This window comes from Macrotis lagotis, chromosome 5 (assembly GCF_037893015.1).
Source record: "Macrotis lagotis isolate mMagLag1 chromosome 5, bilby.v1.9.chrom.fasta, whole genome shotgun sequence".
In the NCBI taxonomy this organism is placed as follows: Eukaryota; Metazoa; Chordata; class Mammalia; order Peramelemorphia; family Peramelidae; genus Macrotis; species Macrotis lagotis.
The window spans coordinates 57,043,073-57,064,454 of NC_133662.1; the positions used below are offsets into that span (position 1 = coordinate 57,043,073).

The 21,382-nt window shown below is 34.2% G+C and overlaps 1 protein-coding gene and 1 non-coding gene across 8 annotated transcripts in view; one reads left to right on the forward strand and one right to left on the reverse strand.

The window, feature by feature from the left end:
- Positions 1-21,382, forward strand: part of SMAP1 (small ArfGAP 1) — a 274,830-nt gene that overhangs the window by 219,888 nt on the left and 33,560 nt on the right. For all 7 annotated transcript variants that reach the window (XM_074237307.1, XM_074237313.1, XM_074237309.1 and 4 more), the window contains one exon: positions 13,467-13,557. In XM_074237307.1, the coding sequence (XP_074093408.1) occupies positions 13,467-13,557 (91 nt within the window). The remainder of the gene's footprint in view (positions 1-13,466; positions 13,558-21,382) is intronic.
- LOC141490369 (U6 spliceosomal RNA) lies at positions 10,373-10,479 on the reverse strand. Its single transcript, XR_012469196.1, has one exon. It is a non-coding gene; the product is annotated as a U6 spliceosomal RNA (small nuclear RNA).

Consider the following 21,382-nt stretch of genomic DNA (forward strand, 5'->3'; position numbering starts at 1 on the left):
GAAAGGAAGAAGACCCAGAGACATTCACTATAAGGTGAGAGTCCTGGAAAGAGAAGATTGTGTGGTATGACAGAAAAAACACTGTGTAGTTGTCCAAAGGACTTAAAGAAGTTCTGCCAATGAGGATTCCTGCCTGAGTGACTTTGGACCTGTTTCTTCATCTATAAAATGAGGTAGTGAACTTGATGGCCTCTGAGGCCTTTTCCTACTCTAGATGTAGGTTCCTAAAGAAGGAATGAAGGCATCATGTTTTCTGTAGCAGCAGAAATAACAGTCATAGTACAAACTTATAACCCACTCCATTCCTGTTTTCCCCAGTGAGTAAAAGAAAATTTGCTTATATTAAGTTGTATCTACAAATGGATTTTTTAAACTTATACCATAAATTCCCCCCTCCTCGCAACACATTACTTAACATAAATTTAGATAAACTAAAGGTAAAATCATGTTATTCAAAACATGATTTATATACCAGTGAAAACCAAAATAACAGTGTTAGCCAGTTATTGATCTTCTCAGTCAGTGTTGGTCTTATTTAGAGAGTTATCAGATCTCATAATTTTTACTTCCACACTCTTATCTAACTTCTGTCTCTTAAGTACTTAACATAATCACAGTCTTTATTACCTAGACTACTGTAATAATCTGCTTGTTATTTTTGCCTCAAATCTCTCCCCACTCCAATTCATCCTCCATACAGCTGAAAAAAAGGATTATACTTAATTGTACCTCTGAAGATACATGTTGTTACCCTATTTAATAAATTCCATTGGTTCCTTAGTTCCTCTATGATAAAATATAAGCTCTTCTGTTTGACTTTAACAGCCTTTTACAAACTGACTTCAGTCTACATTTCTAGCCTCATTATATCACCTTCCACCACTATGAGTTAAGCTCCCATTATCTCTTGTTTGAAATTTTGTTATATTAATCTACTCACAAGGGAGTCAAAAGAAGTGATACTAGAACACCTTGACACTCTCAATGAAGAACTTTAGAATTGATTGTACAGCATGGAAGACACTGGCACAGGACCACCTAGTATGGCATGCCCTCATCAGTGAGTCTGCTGTGCTCTGTGAGCAAGGCAGAATTGAAGCAGCTCAAAGGAAATGTGACATTTGCAAGTTTAAAATAAGCATACCCGGTGTTTACATGGACTATTTGTGACCTGTGTGTGGTAGAACATTCTGAGCTCGTTTTGGTCTGATCGACCTCAGTCAGACACACTGTAATTTGTCTCGAACATAGTGATGTCATTTGGTCTTCTTTGATAACGAGGGTCAAGAACCAGTCATTCAACTTGTCTTCCTGTCTCCCTGGTCAATCAACAAACATTAATAATGTATCTACAAAGGAGTCGGTATTTTAATAGTAGAGGCAACAAGTGCATATATAAGGTCTTAGATGTTTTAGTGCAGTTATAAGATATTAAAGCTTAAAAGTGCACTGAGACTTATAATTATGTAAATATTTATAAATATGAAAATTGTCAAATATATGCATAGATATATTCAAAGTAGTTAAATAATAAAGGTAGTTTGGGAGGGTGGACACAACTAGTTACTGGAATCCTTCCTAAGGTTCATTCACATTTCTGCCAACATTCTGAATTTGAAAGCTTTCAAGCCAATCAAACTTTCAGTTGCCTACCCATTTCCTACTAAATAAATCCCAAATTCCTTATCCTGGCTTCTATAGTTTCTTCCATCATTTTTCTGGCCTTACTTCACATTACTTGTCTTCATATATGCTAGACTCTAGCCAGTTCAGTATAATCAACCAGCATATCAGAAAAGTCTGGCATTCTATGCCATGGTTCACACCCAAAGTCTTGCACTTCTGTATTTCTGTTCTTTGAGATCAAGAACTTTGTGGAACAACTACATAGTGCAATGGATAGAACATCAGGACCCGAGTTCAAATCTACCTCAGATACTTAATACCATATTTCCCATGTATAAGGTCCATCCTTTTTCAAAAACTGAGAGAGTTTCATACAGTGGTTGCAGATTTTTATTTGCATTTCCTGCTTTTTTCCACACTTGTTGTCTTTGCACTCATTGTTTTGCATTTGTTACCGATGTATTAGGTTACATTTTGCCACATTCTGCCCAGAAATGACTCAGAAAATATTTTCATACAGAACTGAATTCAAGGTAAAAGTGATCCAGTTTGCGTAAGTGAATGAAAATCATGCTGCAGTTTGGCCTTCCTCCAAGTGAGAAAACAATCTTAGAATGGCTACGAGAAGAAGAAACCCTACTGAAAACACCCCAGCAGAAGAAGGTCATGAGAGGCAAGTCACTCAAATGGCCTCATTTAGAGAGGGAATTGAAGATATGGATTGAAGAGTAAACTGCAAGTGGAATTCCTGTGTCTGCAAAGATGAATCAGCAAGAGGCAAGAAGAATTGCTGATGAAAAAGAAGTTACTGATTTCAAAGGAGGACACAATGGTTGCTTCATGTTCTTGAAACGGAATGGACGAAGCCTATGTCCCTGCACCAGACTTGCCCAAAAGATGCATGCAAGCCATGAACAGAAGGTCTTTGAATTTCATGATGAATAAAACGAGAAGTTAAAAAAGATTGTCCATTGTAATTTTGTGGCACTTAATTAAAATTGTTTGATGCCTTGTTGCTGCTGGTTCAGCTAGGTAGCACAGCCAATAGAGCTTTAGGTCTGGAGTCAGGAATATTAGAGTTCAAATCCTCCTTGAGCTATTCCTATTTTTTTCTTCCATGATTAAGTTTTAGGCTAAATTCTATAAAATTGTTTTCCTTTTTCTACTCCCTCATTATTTCTTAATTCCTTTGCTAGTTCAACATTTATTTTCTGTTTCTTAAGTGTGAGTATACTCTTAACACTTCATCCATTTTCTTTGCTTTGCTTGATATATCACTTCAATTTTATAATATGAATGTCTTTATGAAACTCATTCCATATTTTAAAAAAACCCACAATATAGATTCATGGCTATATTTAATAATCCTTATTTGTGCTTTGCAAAGATTTGGGAATGTACTATGAATGAACTGTAATTGAATTGTTAACAACTTTGTTTACTCTTCTTAATGTGAAATATGATCTCCCTATTGCCCACTTTCAGACCCTTACTTAGTTCTTCCTTTTTACCTCTTGAGTTTTTTAGTCTGACCTGTGATTTCGATGGTGTAGATACGAACTCGTTCTTGAACTAATGCATTTCTACAATTGTTCTTAGAGAATTCCTTTTGGAGATTGAGAAGTCAGTTCCTCAAGTCAGCCTACCTGTGGTATCTTTCGAGGTAAAATGCTGTCTTCTTGGTTTCCCTGGCTCTCTGTCCATTGTGCCAAACTACCTCTTTATTAGTTCAGCATATTTTAAGGTTTGGTACATAATTCAGCCCATCACAATATGGTGTGTGATAGTGTTTTTCCTGACTTTAAAAAACATTTTTAGACTTACTTTGCTTTTAGAGGATTCTGTTAACAACTAGATGTACATTTTTATAGTCCCATTTTTCTATAGGAGTCAATAATTAGCTCTTTTGCTGTGGGAGCATGTTATGTTGAAAAAGTATATGCCTTCTGCAAGTTTTAGTGGTTAATTTAGTGGTTTTGTGTTTCGTTTATAGGGTAGTTAGGAAGAAACTAACATAATCTGTAACTATAATTGATCCCTTGTAGAATTCATATTTTGTTCCATATTTGGCATAAAATATTAAGCACTAGGATGAAAGGGAAAAAAAATTTTTTTCCAGCTCTGAAAGAATTAGTTTAGATATATTCACTGTCCAAAAGGACAGTTCCTTGGACTGGAGAAATAGGACTTAACTTGGGCAGGTAGGTGGAGCAGTGATTTGAGAATTAACCCTGGAGTCAGAAGGACTTGAGTTCAAATTTAGCTTCAGACACGTGACACTTGCTACTTCCCTGGAAAAACAAACAAATAAAAAAACCAAAACTAATATCTAATCATAAAATAAACCTTAGCCTGATGTTTTGCAGCATACTTTGGTCTAGTCAATGTTTGAGTAATATATTCCATAAGCCATTTAACTGTGAGAAATTTGACTGAATTGTTTTTGCCTTCAGATGGAGTGGTGTATATAGCTTGTTAACGTCTTTTATATATCCTTTCTTGTGATCATTGTGATATTTCAAACCAAATAAAAAAGTTTTCCCCTAAAAAGAAACAAAATGTAGCATGGCAAATTAGAAAAAGACTGGTCTGAAAGAAGAACCTGGATTTAGTGTCAGCTCTTGCAAAAATGTGATCTTAAGGTACTTCCTTTCAAGGTCTTACTTTCTTCATCTATAAATTAAGAAGATTAGACTAGATTATTTCCATTTTCTTGAGTTGAAACCCTTTGATCTTAGAGTTCAGTTTTAAAGGAATGTTGAATGCAGAATAATAAGCAGTTTGAAGTTATCTGTTTAGTCTTAAATTTTTTTATTTGGAAAAATTAATCTAAAATTTGAGAAAGTTCTGTGGAATTTAGAATTGCAGAATTTTGCATTTTATAACATACTAATGACTAAATCAATTAGTTCACTAAAGAGAACTAGTACTACAAAATTTAGAGGGTTAACTTATATACCTTTTATTTAAGATGGCAGATAAATGAGAGAAAATGTAGGAGCTGGAAATTAAATGGTTTTTGATTCAATTATAGTCTGAGTAGTTTTTTGAATTACAAGCAGATTGGTTGGTGAAGCTTCTGCTACTAAAGATTTTAATAATTTGAATGAGACATCTGCTTGATATTAAATCTAAGAAAATTACATTTTATAGAAGTACACCTGTGTTCTTATTTGTTATAAATTTTGCTTAATAAATTATAGATGTCCTAATTTTATCAACTCATAGTCGAATACATTCTCATTTTATTAAAAAACAAATTCCATACACAGTGCTTTTAAAGGGAAAAATATTTAAGGTCAGAAGGTTTTATGAATATTATCTCTAGTTCCTAGCATTGGTCTTCAAGTTAAGTGAATGTGACTAGAGAGGAAGAAGCAGATCCAAATAGGTTAAAGGACTGCAGATATATCCTGCTAGTTCTAAAAAAATTCTCACCAGAGTCTTTAGTAATTTTCCCTATGTCCTCAGTATAGGAAAGAGGATTTCTGAATGTTGATGTTGTAAATGTTTTTATGGGAAATATTTTATAAAGCATTAACCCGATCATCTTTTAAGGCTTTTAATTTTTTTTTTTTTGGTTTTTGCAAGGCAAATGGGGTTAAAGTGGCTTGCCCAAGGCCACACAGCTAGGTAATTATTAAGTGTCTGAGACCAGATTTGAACCCAGGTACTCCTGACTCAGGGCCGGTGCTTTATCCACTGCGCCACCTAGCTGCCCCCATCTTTTAAGACTTCTAAGAAGTCTAGGTAAAAATATTATATATTAAGTGCCTATAAGAGGAACTGAGAATATAGGTTTATGCAACATGTTAGAGAGTGCTTCATTGTAACTGTCAGTGAACAAGCAAAGTCACATTCTTGAACTCAGATTTCTTTATAATCTAGAAAGCAAACATGTAGTATGACTATCCTGAAGTTTCAAGTTCTGTTGACCACAGTAGGGGAAAACAGTTCAAATATTTCACTTGTGATTTTTTGTGAACTTAGACCTTTAAATTAATTATTTAATTATTGTGTTCTGCCTTTGCCACTAGGGAATATTTAGTCAACTTGGATGTTTTCTTAAGGATTTAAGTCTTGTAAAATGCTAACAATTTTTTTTTTTTATTTATTAAGTACCTGCCAAAGAGGCAAAACTTCTTCTGTCAGCATTTTGGTTGAGACACCAAAGTCCAAACAGAAACACAATTGGTTAAACACAATTGATTATTGTTCTTTTGTTGTGGATATTAACCACACTTGGTGGTAGATATAGTGAACCTTTAAAGATAAAAGTAATGGTAACTTTATACAATAGGAGCCAGAAGAGACAAACAAACGTGCTGTACAAATTCCCATGTTTCTACAGAATTTCAGAAATGGAAGATATATCAGAAGTAATATGCTCTTACCTATACCTAAACAGAAATGATACCAGAAATGATCAACTGGTGTCTGCCTGAAAAGTTTCAGTGGTTGGGAATCCACTATATCTTGAGGTAGCCCTTTGTGTGTGTAAGTTTCCCAAAATCTGTTTTTCTCCAACTTTATCTTACCCTCGGAACCTAGGGAGACAAATTGATTCTCTTTCACTTGATAACTTTCATGAATAGATTATTCATACTCCTCCCTCCCTCAAGACTTCTCTTTTAATGTCCAAACCTTTCTATTTCCTTCACTTAGTCTCCTCTGTGATGTGATCTTCACTCTACTCACTATTCTAATCATCTTCCTATGAGCCTGTTCCCGTTTATCAATGCCTTTTAAAAATAGGTGCCCAGAATTTAAGGTGTTATTCCAGATATGGGCCTGTCATGGTCAATTGGAGTAGTATACTTACCTTCTTCTTACTATATACTTGGACATTTTTATGAACCAGTGATTTTATCAATCAAGTACTGTATCTACCAGTATAGATCATGTCCAACAATGCTTCCCCCCCATATGAATTCTCCATTCCTTACTGAAAATCATCCATTTCACTGGAGTGTTTTTTTTTAAGTCTTTTAACATTTCATGGGAATCTCTCACTCCTAAATCACAAAGCATACATTCCTATGTTGATTATCTTTTATATAATTTCTTATACTTCATTCGTTTTGGCAATTTTCTATCTAGTCAGTAGCTGCTGTACTAATCTCTGGGCAATAAAAAGAAAGGTAAAATTTTGTTCTTTACTTTCAAGAAGCTTACTTTCTGATGGGAGAGACAAATGAAAGCAACTTTTCATATGTTTCATATGAACAAGATATATACAAGAATAATTGAATGTAAACTATAGGGGGAAAGAACTATTAGTGCAGGTGGAAGGATTGATCTGTCTTAAAAAAGGCTTCTTGCAGGAAGTTGGATTTGAGCTTAGTTTTGAAGGAAACCAGAAGGTGAAAGTGAGGAGGTAGAGTTTCTAGACATAGGGACAACCACTGAAAAGACACAGAGTTGAAAGATGAAAGATGAAAGATCTTTTGTGAGGAATAGCAAGAAGGCCAGTGTTGCTTGGTCAGGGCATATATAGAGGGACATATTTTTGAAAAAAAAAACAAGCCTAGAAATCTTTGATCTTGAGTAATAATAGGGAGCAACTGGAATTTATTGAGTGAGGAGGTATATGTGGGGATTATATATCAGAGAGTTACATGGGATCGTTGGAAAGACAACATAATTTCCCCCCGTGTAGTCAGTTTTCTTTTTTTCTCCAGGATTTTCTTTAAAAAAAAATTATAATCTACACACACACACACACACACACTCTTCTATTGTGTTAACTATTTCCCAAATACATTTAAGAAAAGTTTAAACTTTTTTTTTAAAATTTTGAGTTCCAATTTCTTTTCCTCCTGCCTTCATTACCATTCTTGACTCAGCTCATTTCTCAGATGTCAAACCTAATGCATTTGTACTTATGCCCTGCCAGTAACTTAAAATTTTTTTTTTGATTTATTTAAGGTTTTTGCAAGGCGATGGGGTTAAGTGACTTGCTCAAGGTCACACAGCTAGGTATTATTGAGTGAGGCCGGATTTGAACTCAAGTCCTCCTGACTCCAGGGCCGATGCTCTATCTACTGCATCACCTAGCTGCTCCCACTCTTCCAGTAATTTTGCAGTTAATTTTTTGAACCTGTTTAAGCCTTTGCACTTTATTTTATCTTTTTCTTTTTGATCTCTTGGTAATCTGTTGAAATTTTTTTGATTACTGTCTTTGTCATCAAAATATTAGCTGTTCCTCCTAAGTTTCTGTCATCTACACAGTTGACAAATATGCTATATATGCCTTCATAATTAATAAAGATACTGAACAGCATAGAACCAAGAACAGAATTCTGGGACACTTCCCTCTATTAGACCTTTCTTTAGGACCCAATCATTCAGTTACTTCTGAATCAACCTCCATAAATGTCCTATATTTATCTATGCTCTTCCATTCTTCAGCAAGGGAATTTGGGGTTTATCTGCAATAATCTTTCATTGATGAAGCTAGGATGATTCTTACTGATTATTATTTTCTTTTGTTAATGTTCATGTCTTCCTTTTAATAATACATTCTAATATTTTATCAGGATTTAGGCCACCAGTTTCTCCACAGCTGACAGGTAGCTCCTACGAACTCTTTCCTATCCTAAAAAGTATATATCACCCAGAAGAAAACTAAATTGACTTCCTTGTTTTTGCAGCAGCTTGAAACTGAAATTTTCTACTCTCTCTACATAAGATTCTTGATTTATGATTGATCATTTTGATACTGTTTCATAAACCAAAAGTGATTGTACACTGAGAGATAGGTTATAGATCATAAGTTATATATTGTGAACGGTAAACCATTTATTACCAACACATTTTTAGTACACTAGCACTGGACCTAGGCAAAATGCTGCTGTAGGTGAATTTCCTTTTTGGTGCCTTATATGGATTTAGCTTCTTATTACTGTTTAACTACTAGAATTTTCCCAAAGCCCTGCTACCATCTGTAGCCCTTCAAAAACATGATAGCCATTGATTTTGGAGCATGACAGTGATGAGCAACAGTCAGGAAAAGAGGAAGTCATAGGGTATAAAACGTTTCAGAGTTGAATCTTTATGTGGGGCCTTTGCCACACACAAATTTCATGGTAGAGTTGTACAACATCTCTTAAATTCATAGCAGGAGTGAAATGTCCAGAAAACTAATTTAACTCATTATTTTTTAAACATTAGGTTAACGCTAAAAATGTTGTCCTTTTAAATGACCATGTTTTCCCTTCCAATATTCCTATTTTACCTGTGATATGAATAGATATTTTCAACCAGTGCATGCCACAATTTATCCATACCTTCTCATTCTGCACAGTTTTTGTCCATTTGATTCCATAAGAGTGATCTACCAAACACAAAGGAAGGGGGGGTGGCTAGGTGGCGCAGTGGAGTCAGGAGTACCTGAGTGCAAATCCGGCCTCAGACTCTTAATAATGACCTAGCTGTGTGGCCTTGGGCAAGCCACTTAACCCCATTGCCTTGCAAAAACCTAAAAAAATAAATAAATAACAATAATCAAGCACAAAGGAAGATCTTTTAATATTTCATGGGCAAATAACCCTCATTTCTTTTCCTCCTTTTTACAGCTTTTTTCCTACCTCATCAGCCTCTCTCTTTTCCTGATCATAGATTTTGTTGATGCTGTCTTGTCACTTTTTACTTGCAAGTTAACATGATTCTAATACCTATCAGTTATCTTAGTTTCGAAAACATTTAATTTCTACAACCAGAAAAGTTGGTTCATTTCATTTTAGGGAGAATTGCTTTAAAAATTGATTGTCTAGAATGCTTTACTCTCTTAAAAGAATGAGATTTTTTAGAACCTTGAAAAGGAATTTTAATTTTAACTTTCAACCACACTTCATTTTAGCAATATTTTTTTAAAAGATTTTATTGTTCTTTTTATTTTCTGTTGATAATTTGTAGAATCTTTTATAACACTGAAGTTATGTTTTATTTACCAGTCTTTGATCTTGATCTTGTTTTACATGAAGCAGAGTCCAGTCATTGGAAGGAGAGTATTAATGAGTATGGAGTCAGAGGACCTGGCTTTCAGATTTCAGTCTTTCTATTTATTCCCAGTGTGACATGGGGTTAACCTCTTAACCTTTTTCAGCCTTATTTTTTTCAAAATGATTTTTTTTTATCATAAAGGATTCATTTCTGGTGTCCCTTCAAAGCCTAGATCAGTGTTACTAAAATGCCAGTGAAACCCACTTCTCACTGACATACTAAAAGGACATATTGAGAAATATACATGATTGAAAAATGGATCAGTGCATTTTAAAGAAATAACTAATTTTTAAAAATCAAATTTTTACCATTTGTGTTAGGACTTAGGAAAATTTAGAGTCAACTTCTCTTTTAAATATTTCTTTGTATGCTGTACTTTTTTTTTTTAGGTTTTTGAAAGGCAAATGAGGTTAAGTGGCTTGCCCAAGGCCACACAGCTAGGTCATTATTAAGTGTCTGAGACCAGTTTTGAACCCAGGGACTCCTGACTCCAAGGCGGGTGCTTTATCCACTATGCCTCCTAGCCTCCCTGTACTTTTTTTTTTGAAGTAAGTCACCTAATCTAGAGATGAATCTACTCCACAATCTTTTCTTTAAAGTACTTTTAAAGTAATGAGATTAATTTCTGACTTTTATATTGGTAAGCAAAGCAGAGTATTATTTAAATGCAGTCTGTATAATTCTGACTGATATATGCAAGAAAGTGCTGAATTTCTTTTTTTTTTTTGTAGTTTATTTTTTTTTTAATATGGAATGCTTCACGAATTTGCGTGTCATCCTTGTGCAGGGGCCATGCTAATCTTCTCTGTATCGTTCCAGTTTTAGTATATGTGCTGCCGAAGTGAGCACAATTTCTTTTTTTTTAAGGTTTTTTTTTTTTAGGTTTTTTGCAAGGCAAAGGGGGTTAAGTGGCTTGCCCAAGGCCACACAGCTAGGTAATTATTAAGTGTCTGAGACCGGATTTGAACCCAGGTACTCCTGACTCCAGGCTGGTGCTTTATCTGCTGCGCCACCTAGCCGTCCCTACTTAATTTCTTTTGAAAAAGGTTATAATAAGGGTTACGTTTCATTTTAATTCTACCATGCATTAATGTGTAATGAAATACTGCTTCGGTATGGTTTTAAGAAACAAAAGTATCAAGAGAAGAAATTATTTTTGCTTTTGGTAATTTCTTGAAGGACTTCAATGATATTAAGAATTACTGTGCTCTTCCACTGGACTATTTGTATATGACTACCCCTTGCTCGATCTTCTGAGCCCCATGAGAAACACCAAAGAGTCTGTTTTGAAGTTTTTGTACCAATATGCTTCAATCTATGTATACTCATATAAGAAGTTTTTGTACCAATATGCTTCAATCTATGTATACTCATATAAACTCTGAAAATACTTCAAGCCTCACAATCAGTTAATCACTTCCTATGTGTCATGTCTGTTCTGTGTGCTGTGGATGGAAGGGAAGTCAGTCCCTGTCCTCAAGGCGCTTTCCTTGTATATGAAGAGGATTTGATGTGGTTTGGGGGAGGAAAGTTTCAGCAGCCTAAGGGATATTAGGGGAGTCTTTTCAAACTGGGGCTTGAAGGAAGTAGAAAGAAATAACAAATTTTATGAGATGGAGTTATTGTAAACAAATCGACCTGCTTACTCTTTCTAAAACAGAATACTCCCAATTCCAGTCCCTTGCACTGACTTTCCCCAGTCCTAAGCATCCTTTTTTTCCCCTCCCCTTATTGGTGATACAAGTCCTCTTGTTTTCTTATCATTTCTCTTCCCACCCTCCCACATAGGAAGAAATCTGAAAATCAGTCATTTCCACTTATGGTTTGAATGATGTGAATTGATGAAAGTGTTTTTTAAGTCTTTTAGTTGTGTTTAGTTGTAATATTTGCCCTTTGTTAAACAATTTCAGGCATTAATAACAAGTTGGAAGATTTTTTTAAAATTTTGTTTAGAAAAGCTTCTCTTATCTTTCTATATTATGCCCCTTTGGGGTTGAAATAAGGAAGCAGCTTTCATTTAGGGAAATAGAATCTAGAGACCTGGTTCCTGCTTTATCACTAATTAGCCTACTGACCTTTGGGACCTCAGCTGGAAAAGCCACTTGTCTTTTCCAGGCCATTTTTTCATTTGAAAAAAATAAGCAGTTGGATTTGATAATCTTTAAAATCTTTTCTTAGGTTAATTTGTTTATCTGATTTTCCTTAAGAAAGTAATTTTAAAGTAGGTTTAAATAAGTCATTTAGAATAACATAGGGATCATTTAAAAAAAAGTCCCTTTCAATTTGAACATCATTTGAAAGAAATTGTATATGTGATGATTTGGAATTGTACTTCAGGTTATTTCATAATTCTTGGTTAATCAGGATAAACAAACCACAAAGTGGGGGTGTAGTAGGAAATGACTTAAGACAAAAATCTAAAAATAAATTGTCTCACATCTTGATGTTCTGTACCATAATGTTATTAGAGAATTAGCAGGTGTAGTCACAGAGTAATTAGCTAAAACTTTGCTGATAAGAGGAAATGTTTTAGAAGATTTGGTCCTGGAATTTAGATCAATCTACTTTGAAATTGCTTAGAAAATTTGATTAAAGCATACAATAATCTGTAACAAAACAGGTCAGAGGGTTATATGAAGATAGTATCCGACCAATTTTTTGGTTAAGTTCTTTCATTTGGGTCTGATTCCTCATGATCTCATTTTCGAGTTCTCTTATCAAAGATACTAAAAAGGTTTGCCAGTTTCTTCTTCGCTTCATTTTACAGATGAGGAACTGAGGTAAATAAGGTTAAGTGACTTGCCTAGAGTTGCACAAAGTAATAAGTATCTGAGGTCAAATTTGAATTCAAGTCCTCTTGACTCCAGAGCTCATGGAGGGTACTTGATCCACTGTGCCACTGACCAATTTACTTTCCTTCTATAAAAAAAAAGTGACAAGGCTTGTAATTTCGGATGAAGCAGACAACGAAGGTGTTTTGGTCACATTTCTCTAGAAGATAGAGAGAAATCTGAACCATGTTCTGGTGCTCCTAGCTTAACAACTAACTGTAGATGCATTCCCCCAAGAAAGGAATTGCTAATGAGCCAATCTTGAACTAATTCCCAAGTGGTATGCTGGTTAGCGCTCCTCTATTTGGGGTATTATTTAATGTTTTTAATCAGAGATAAGACTGAATGAACAACTTTCTCCTGTAGCCAAAAAGGCGGATAAGTTTGGGAAATGAGAGTAAAATGCTAAAAGGTGATTGCAGTTAGTGTAAAGAATTGATCTACCAGGAGGAGAATGTACGGGAGAAAAAAATACACTTAAAACTTGAATTTACGCAAATTGGAATCTTTAATAACATGTATAATTGTTATTATAAAATGTAATTTAAAAGTTAGCAAAAAGGTTTTATTCTCTGCTTTGTGCTATAATTTGTAAAGGTTACATTGTGAATTTCAGAGATAATTTTGTTTTGTGGTACTAATAGTTAGCTTTTATATAGTACCTTATATTTTGTAAAACATTTGTCAAATATTACCTACTTTATCCTCAAAACCATCTTTTGAAGTAGGTGCTATTAGTTAACTCTGAGGAAACTGAGGCACAGAGGAGTCAAATGATTTATCCAGGGTCATAGCCAGTAAATATCTGAGACCAGATTTGAACTTAGACCTTACTGACTTCAGCTCCAATGCTCTAGCCACTTTTCCACTTAGTTGCCTCCGTGGAAATATATGTAGCAATTACATTTAACTTGCAGAACTCATGTTAACAGAATTATTGTGATTGTTACAAGTTTTACGTTATTTAAGAAGCATCCACAAACCTTCTCTTTTTTTTTTTTAAAGCCTCAGAAGAAAGAAGAACCAAACCTGGAATTAAAAAAAAGCACCAGTCCTAAAAAGGCAGCAGAACCCACTATTGATCTTTTAGGACTTGGTAAGTAAGAAATAATAAAATGCTTCATTTTTCTTATAAAAATTTTGAAAGAGATCTTCATTTGAAATGAACATAATGGCTTTATCTTCAATATGCCACAGATACCATGAACTGAATTTGAAAATGCTATGATTAAGTCTACTGAGTTCTCCCACTATAAAGGAAATCTTTAATAAGGGGGCTGATGTCTGTCAGCACTGTCTTCACTGAAATACAAGTAATGAGCTCCTTAGGGAAAGGAGAGATATCAAAGTAATCTTCAAAGGCTTGGTAGACTATGGCATTTCACATTTAAAATACAAAAGTGGGGTTTGGCATGTATACGTGTCTTTTTTTTTCTCTTAAGTATAACAGTATGCTCTGGTGGACTTATTGTTTAATGTGCTGATTTGAAGGAAAAGTAATTTTAGTTGGCTAAAGCCTCTTCCATATTTCAGACACTGTTCTAGTGTTTAAGTTTATTTGAATGCATCAACTGAAATTGAGAAGTGCTCATTTTTGTCTAATGTCCCTTTCTTTCTTAGGCTAGCTAACAATATGGACCTTTTCTCATAAGTAAATAAGCTTTGATTCAAGAAGTGCCAGTCTTGTACCGTGTTTATCTACAAATATTGTCAGTTCTTTTTTTTTAATATTCTTCCACAAAGGATTTGTACAGCAAAGCATCATTTTCAACATTATCTGTGTTTTTGTAGCAGCAATGAATTTTTCTTTCATTTTGGGAAAAACTGAAGGACAAAGTAAAGCATGGGAAGGACCTAGTTTGTGAAAAAAATTGTTTTAGTTCTTTATGGGTAAATTCCTTCCTGTTATGAGAATCTGTTATTTTATTAGTTTCTTAAAATCTAGTATGTATTGTGCAAATGTTTTTTTCCTAGAGGTAAATTTTTTATTGTAGTAGTGAAAAATAGTATAGATACATTTTAAAAAAAAGTAAAATTTTTAAAATAGAATTTAACCCTCGAGGTTGTAGACATAATTATATGAATTTGTTAGTCCTTGTAATTTCTGTATTTTATCAGTATTATACTTTGGCTTTTGAAGGGAAAAAGATTTCTGTCACGCTATAAATTGTCTGTCTCATTAAAACTAGCCATTTTAAAAATTGTAGCTTTTCCAGTTCACTTGATTTGGTATTATGTCTGGCTTATTCACTTATAATTTATAATTATCTTTAAAATGAGCTTGACTACTCCACATAGGTAATCCTTACATGCTTATTGTTGGGTATTCCAAGTTTTCTACACAAAACTTTTTCTATGATGTAGAATATCTTGGGGAAATAAAGATCAGATCATTTGAAAGTAAGTTGATTCTTGGGAGGGGAGGAGGGTATATGTTTACTCTTATAACAAAATTATTGTAATTATATAAAATAAATAAACCAGAAAAGCCTTGGGAAAAAAAAGTAAGTTGATTCTTTCTTGAAACAAATCATTAGTTAATTGAGGTCATCTTCTTTCTTGTCCAACTTCAGTGATTCAGGTAACATCATCTTCCTTTGATCTCTTATTTCTGTGTTATTTACCTAAAACTTTACCTGTCAAAGTATCACATGCAAGTATAAGTGGTTTGGCATGTAGAAGAACACTGCATATGGAGTTGTCATAAATGCTTGGGAACCATCCCTTGGGTCTACCTGAGTGAGCTTTGGGCATATTACTTACTGACATTGTGTCTCATTGTCCTCATCTATAAAATAAGGGGACAGTATTAGATAACCTCTAAGGGCCCTTCCAACTTTAATTGTAGGAGGACTTTATGGTCCTTAATGAGCAGTTATACCTGTGAGAATTATTTCCTTCTTGGAGATTGTTTCCAGAGCAGCAAGATTACTGTTTTCTTATGTTACCTGAAAAAAAAAATGGGGTTTTGCAAATCATAGTAGCATAGGCTTCTGAAAGGAACCTTAGTGATAATCCAGCTGACCCTCTCCTTTTAGAGAGATGATCAAACTGAACCTTAGGAAGGTTAAGGAAAATTAATTCTAGTTGGCTAAAACCTCTTCAATATTTCCATAGTTAAATGATTTGCCCTATGTCATATAGTTATTAGCTCAAGAAGGAATGGGCAGAAAAATAGACTCTGGTTCTCTCATCCTAGAAACTGATTTTATATACATAAACCTCTATTGGCAGTTGTTGTTTAACTGACCAAAGTTCCTAAGGGGTCTTTTAGAGCTACAGTGAGGTTGGTGAAAAAAAAAGTCCTATTTTATAGATTAGGAAATTTAAATTCAAAGCAGTGATGACTTGTCCAATGTCATAGAAATTAATACCTGTCAGAACAGATATCAACCTTCAATTTTGTCTCCACCACAGCTTTTCTCCCTTTCCCTACATCTGTGAACCCTTACCACTCCTTAATTCTTTCCTCGCCTTTTAGGGAAAGAGTGACCTTTCTTATTTGATTACACACCCAGGGCTCAAAGAATTGAGGGACTGAGGGGACAAAGGGTACATCTGTGTATGTGTGTATATCTTTTAACTCCTGGACCTCCTAAGGGTACACTGGATAAGAAGTAATTTCTGAGTCAACTTTAGTTCAAATGGTTCACAAGATTTAGGGCAAGAGTTAAATTAATCTTCAGAAAATCATAAACCTATTTAAGAGTAGGAAATTGCCTGAAGAGACTTATAAAGTCATTGAGTGACCACATAGCTCATTTAATCCCATTTAAACAGTAGTCCTTTCTAGAATATTTCTGAGAAGACCATTCTGCTTTTGTCAGAATATTCCGCTGGATAAGCTCACTGCCCAGTAGGATGGTTTATTCCATTTGTTTTTGTACAACTGAATATCTATTTATTCAACCCCAGGCTCTCTACTGTATTACCAATTGCCTTTTGGATGTTTCAGACTGGATATCCTGAAGACATTTTCATGTCAACCCTACCCTTTTTTTCCCCATAAATATTTTGTTTTCCAATTATATACAATAATAGTTTCTACCAATCATTTTTTGCAAGGTTTTGAATTTTACAATTCCCCCCCTTTCCCCAAGAGAAGGCAGTCTGACAGTATTTACATTTGTTTCAATGATATGCATATATCAAAATTGAATGTGGTGAGAGAAAAAAACAGGTCGTTAAGGAAAAAAGAAAATAAAGATAATAATCTTTGATCTTCATTTAAACTCTATAGTTCTTTCTCTGGATACAGATGGTATTCTCCATCACAGATCCCCTAAAATTATCCCTGTCACTGATGGAGTGAACAAGTCCACCAATGTTGATCATCACCCCATGTGTCGTTACAGTATACAGTGTTCTTCTGGTGCTGCTCATCTCACTCAGTATCAATTCATGCGAGTCTTCTCAGGCTTCTCTGAAATCTCATCCCTCCTGATTTCTAATAAAACAATATTGTTCCATCACATACATATACCATAATTTTTGTTTAGCCATTCCTCAATTGATGGACATCTCCTCAATTTCTAGTTCTTTGCCACTACAAACAGAGCTGCTGTAAATACTTTTGTACATTAGAGGTTTTTACCCTTTTTCATGATCTCTTCAGATATAGACCCAGTAGTGATATTGTTGGATCAGTGGGTATCCACAGTTTCATTGTCCTTTGGGCATAATTCCAAATTGTTCTCCAGAAAGGTTGGATCAGTTCACAGTCCTACCCAGTGCATTAGTGTTCCAGATTTCCCATATCCCCTCCAACATTGATCATTATCTTTTCTGGTCATATTGGTCAATCTGAGAGGTATGAGGTAGTATTTCAGACATGCTTTAATTTGCATTTCTCTAATCATAATGATTTACAGCAATTTTTCATATGACTATTGATCACTTTGATTTCCTCATCTGTAAATTGCCCATGCATATCTTTTGACCATTTGTCAATTGGAGAATGGCTTTTTTTTATAACTTTGACTCAGTTCTCTGTATATTTTAGAAATGAATCTTTTGTTAGAAACCCTAGTTGTAAAAATTGTTACTCAAATTACTACATTTCTTTTAATCATAGAATGGTTTTTTTTGCGCAGAAGCTTCTTAATTTAATGTATTCAAATTGTCCAGTTTGTTGTTTATAATGTTCTCTATGTCTTCCATAGTCATAAACTGCTCCTCTTTCCATAATTCTGACAGGTAAACTATTACTTGTTCTCCTAATTTACTTATGATGTTGGTCTAATCCTAGTTTCTTCCATACTATCTTCCAGTTTTCCTGGCAGTTTCTATTGAAGAGTATCCCAGAAGCTGGGCTCTTTGTTTTTATCAAGCAGCAGATTACTATAATCATTTCCTGCTGTCTCTTTTGCACCTATTCTATTCCACTGATCCACCACTCTATTTCTTAGCCAGTACCAGACAGTTTTGATGACTGATGCTTTATAATATAATTTAAATCTGGTAAGATTTAAAAGAATTAGTGATTTCATCCAAGACAAAGACAATGCCATTGACAACATTCCAAAATTTATGGGATATAGTCAAAGCAGTCATTAAGGGATATATTATATTTCTAAATGCTACATGGATAAAATAGAGAAAAAAGGAAATAAATGAACCGAGCATGCAACAAAAAAGTTAGAGAAAGGACAAATTAAAAACCCCCAATTAAATACCAAATGCTTTCTTTTGCCTTATTTTTTCATTTAATCCCTTGATATTCTTGATTTATTGTTCTCCATATGAATTTAATTAAAATTTTTTCTAGTTCACTAAAGTAATTTTCTGAAAGTTTGGTATGGCACTAAATAAGTAGTTTAATTTAGGAAGAATTGTCTTTTTTTTTTGTAGTTAAACCCATTCCTTTTTTTTTATTACTACGTGGGTTTTTTTATTTTGAGTTTTACAATTTTTCCCCTAATTTTGCTTCCCTCGACCCCACCCCACAGAAGGCAATTTGTCAGTCTTTACATTGTTTCCATGGTATACATTGATCCAAATTGAATGTGATGAGAGAGAAAGCTTATCCTCAAGGAAGAAAAGTAAAGTATAAGAGATAGCAAGATTACATGACAAGCTATCAGGGGTTTTTTTTTTCCCCTAAATTAAAGTTAATAGTCCTTGGTCCTTGTTCAAACTTCAAGAATTGTCATTTTTAATATATTGGCTCGACCTATCCATGAACAATTGATATTTGCCCAGTTATTTAGATCTGATTCTATTTGTGTGAAAAGTGTTTTATAGTTGTTTTCATAGTTTTTGAGTCTTACTTGGCGGGCAGACTCCCAGGTATTTTATATTGTCTGATGTTATTATTTTTATTTTTTAAGATTTTATTTATTTTGAGTTTTACAATTTTTCCTCTAATCTTACTTCTCTCCCCCACCCCCCACAGAAGGCAAGTTGTCGGTCTTTACATTGTTTCCATGGTATACATTGTTCCAAATTGAGTGGGATAAGAGAGAAATCATATCCTTAAGGAAAAAACAAAGTATAAGAGATAGCAAGATCAGACAATAAGATATCAGGTTTTTTCCCCTAAATTAAAGGTAATATTCCTTGGTCTTTGTTCAAACTCCACAGCTCTTTCTCTGGATATACATGGTATTCTCCATTGCGGATAGCCCCAAATTGTCCCTGATTGTTGCACTGATGGAATGAGCAAGTCCATCGAGATGGGTTGATCATTGCCCCCATGTTGCTGTTAGGGTGTACGATGTTTTTCTGGTTCTGTTCATCTCAATCAACATGTCTGATGCTCTACCTTGTTGGTAATATATAGAAATGCTGAGGATTTATATCCTGCAACTTTGCTAAAGTTGCTAATTGTTTCTAGAGGTTTTTTAGTTGATTTTTTGGGATTTTCTAGCTATACTATCATGTCATCTGCAAAGAGTAAGAATTTTGTTTCTTCCTTCCCAATTCTAATTCCTTCCATTTCTTTTTCTCCTCTTATTGCTGAAGTTAACATTTTTAGTATAATATTGATTAGTAATGATGATAACAGACATCCTTGTTTCACCCTGATCTTATTGAGAATGCTTCTAGCTTATCTACATTGCATATTATGCTTGCTGATAGTTTCAGAGAGATACTGCTTATCATTTTAAGGAACAATCCTTTTATTCCTACTCTCTAGTGTTTTTAGTAGGAATGGATGCTGTATTTTGTCAAAGGCATTTTCAGCATCTATTGAGATAATCATATGATTTCTGTTAGGTTTGTTACTGATATGGTCAATTATACTGGCAGTTTTGCTAATATTGAACTAACCCTGCATTCCTGGAATAAATCCTGCTTGGTCATAGTGTATTAACCTGCTACAATCACTCTGCCAATATTTTATTTAAGATTTTTGCGTCAATATTCATTAGGGAAATTGTTCTATAGTTTTCTTTCTCTGTTTTGACTCTTCCTGGTTCAGGTATTGGCACCATATTGGTGTTATAAAAGGAATTAGGCAGAGTTGCATCTTCACAAAACCAGCTCTTGGTTTTATTTATTAATTCAACAGTTTTCTTGCTTTCAATTTTATTAAGTTTTAGCAATTTCTAATTTGGTGTTTAACTAGGGTTTTTCAATTTGTTTTTTTCTCTAACTTTTTTAGTTGCCTGCTTGTTTCATTTATTTTTTTCTCCTATTTTATTCATGTAGCCTTTAGAGATATAATATATCTCCTAATGACTGCTTTGACTGTATCCTTACACATTTTAGAATGTTGTTGATATTATTGTCTCTGTCTTGGATGAAATCACTAATTCTTTATAATATTTATTATTTGATCCATTCATTCTTTAAAATGAGATTATTTACTTTCTAAATAGTTTAATGCAAGTGATTTTATTGCAGCATGTTCAGAAAAGGATACATTCCGTATTTCTGCTTTTCTGCATTTGATTATGGAGTTTTTATGCCCTAATACATAATCAGCTTTTTTGCGTTGATGCCATGTACGCAGAAAAAGAAATATATATTCCTTTCTATCCCCATTCAATTTTCTCAAAATCTTATCTCTAAGTTTTCTAACATTCTGTTTATCTCCTTAGCTTCCTTTTTATTTATTTTATGTTTAGATATATCTGATTTTGAGAGAGGGAAGGAGGCTGAGGTCTCTCTCACCAGTAGAATTTAGCTGCCTATATCTTCCTGCAACTCATTCAGTTTCTCTTCTAAGAATCTGGATGTTATACCACTTGGTGCATACATAGTTAGTATTGAAATTACTTCATTGTCTATGGTATCTTTTAGGAGGATAGAGTTGCCTTCCTTATCTCTTTCAATAAGATCTATTTTTTTTACAGCTGCTTTGTCTGACACAAGCATTGCTAGCCCTGCCTTTTTCACTTCAGCTAAAGCATGATATATTCTGCTCCAGCCTTTTATCTTTACTCTTTATGTATCTCTCTGCTTCAAATGTGTTTCTCGTAAGTAGCATATTGTTGGATTCTGGTTTTTGATCCACTCTGCTATCTGCTTCCATTTTATGAGAGAATTCAGTACATTCACATTCAAAATTATAATTACTATTTGTTGCCTTCCATGCTGTCTTCCCTCTGTTTGTATTTTCCCCTTTTCCCTTTTCTCCAGTATTTTGTTTCTGAATACCACCTCCTTCTGTGTGTTTGCCTCCTTCTGTGTGTTTGCCCCCTTCTCTCCAACTCCCTTCCCTTTTCTTTCCCCTTTCTCTTTTGCTCCTTCTTCCTTCTCTCCCTTTTGTCAGTCCCTCCTTTCCTTCCCTCTCCCCCTTCCCCCTCTTAATACTTAAAAGTAAGATAAGTTTCTAAACTCAACTGAATGTGTCTGTTAATTCCTCTTTGAGCCAAATCTGATGAGAGTAAGATTCAGGTGGTTCTAACCTCCTTCCTTCTTCCCCTCTATTGCAATAGGTCCTTTGAACCTCTTCATGTTATGTAATTAACTCC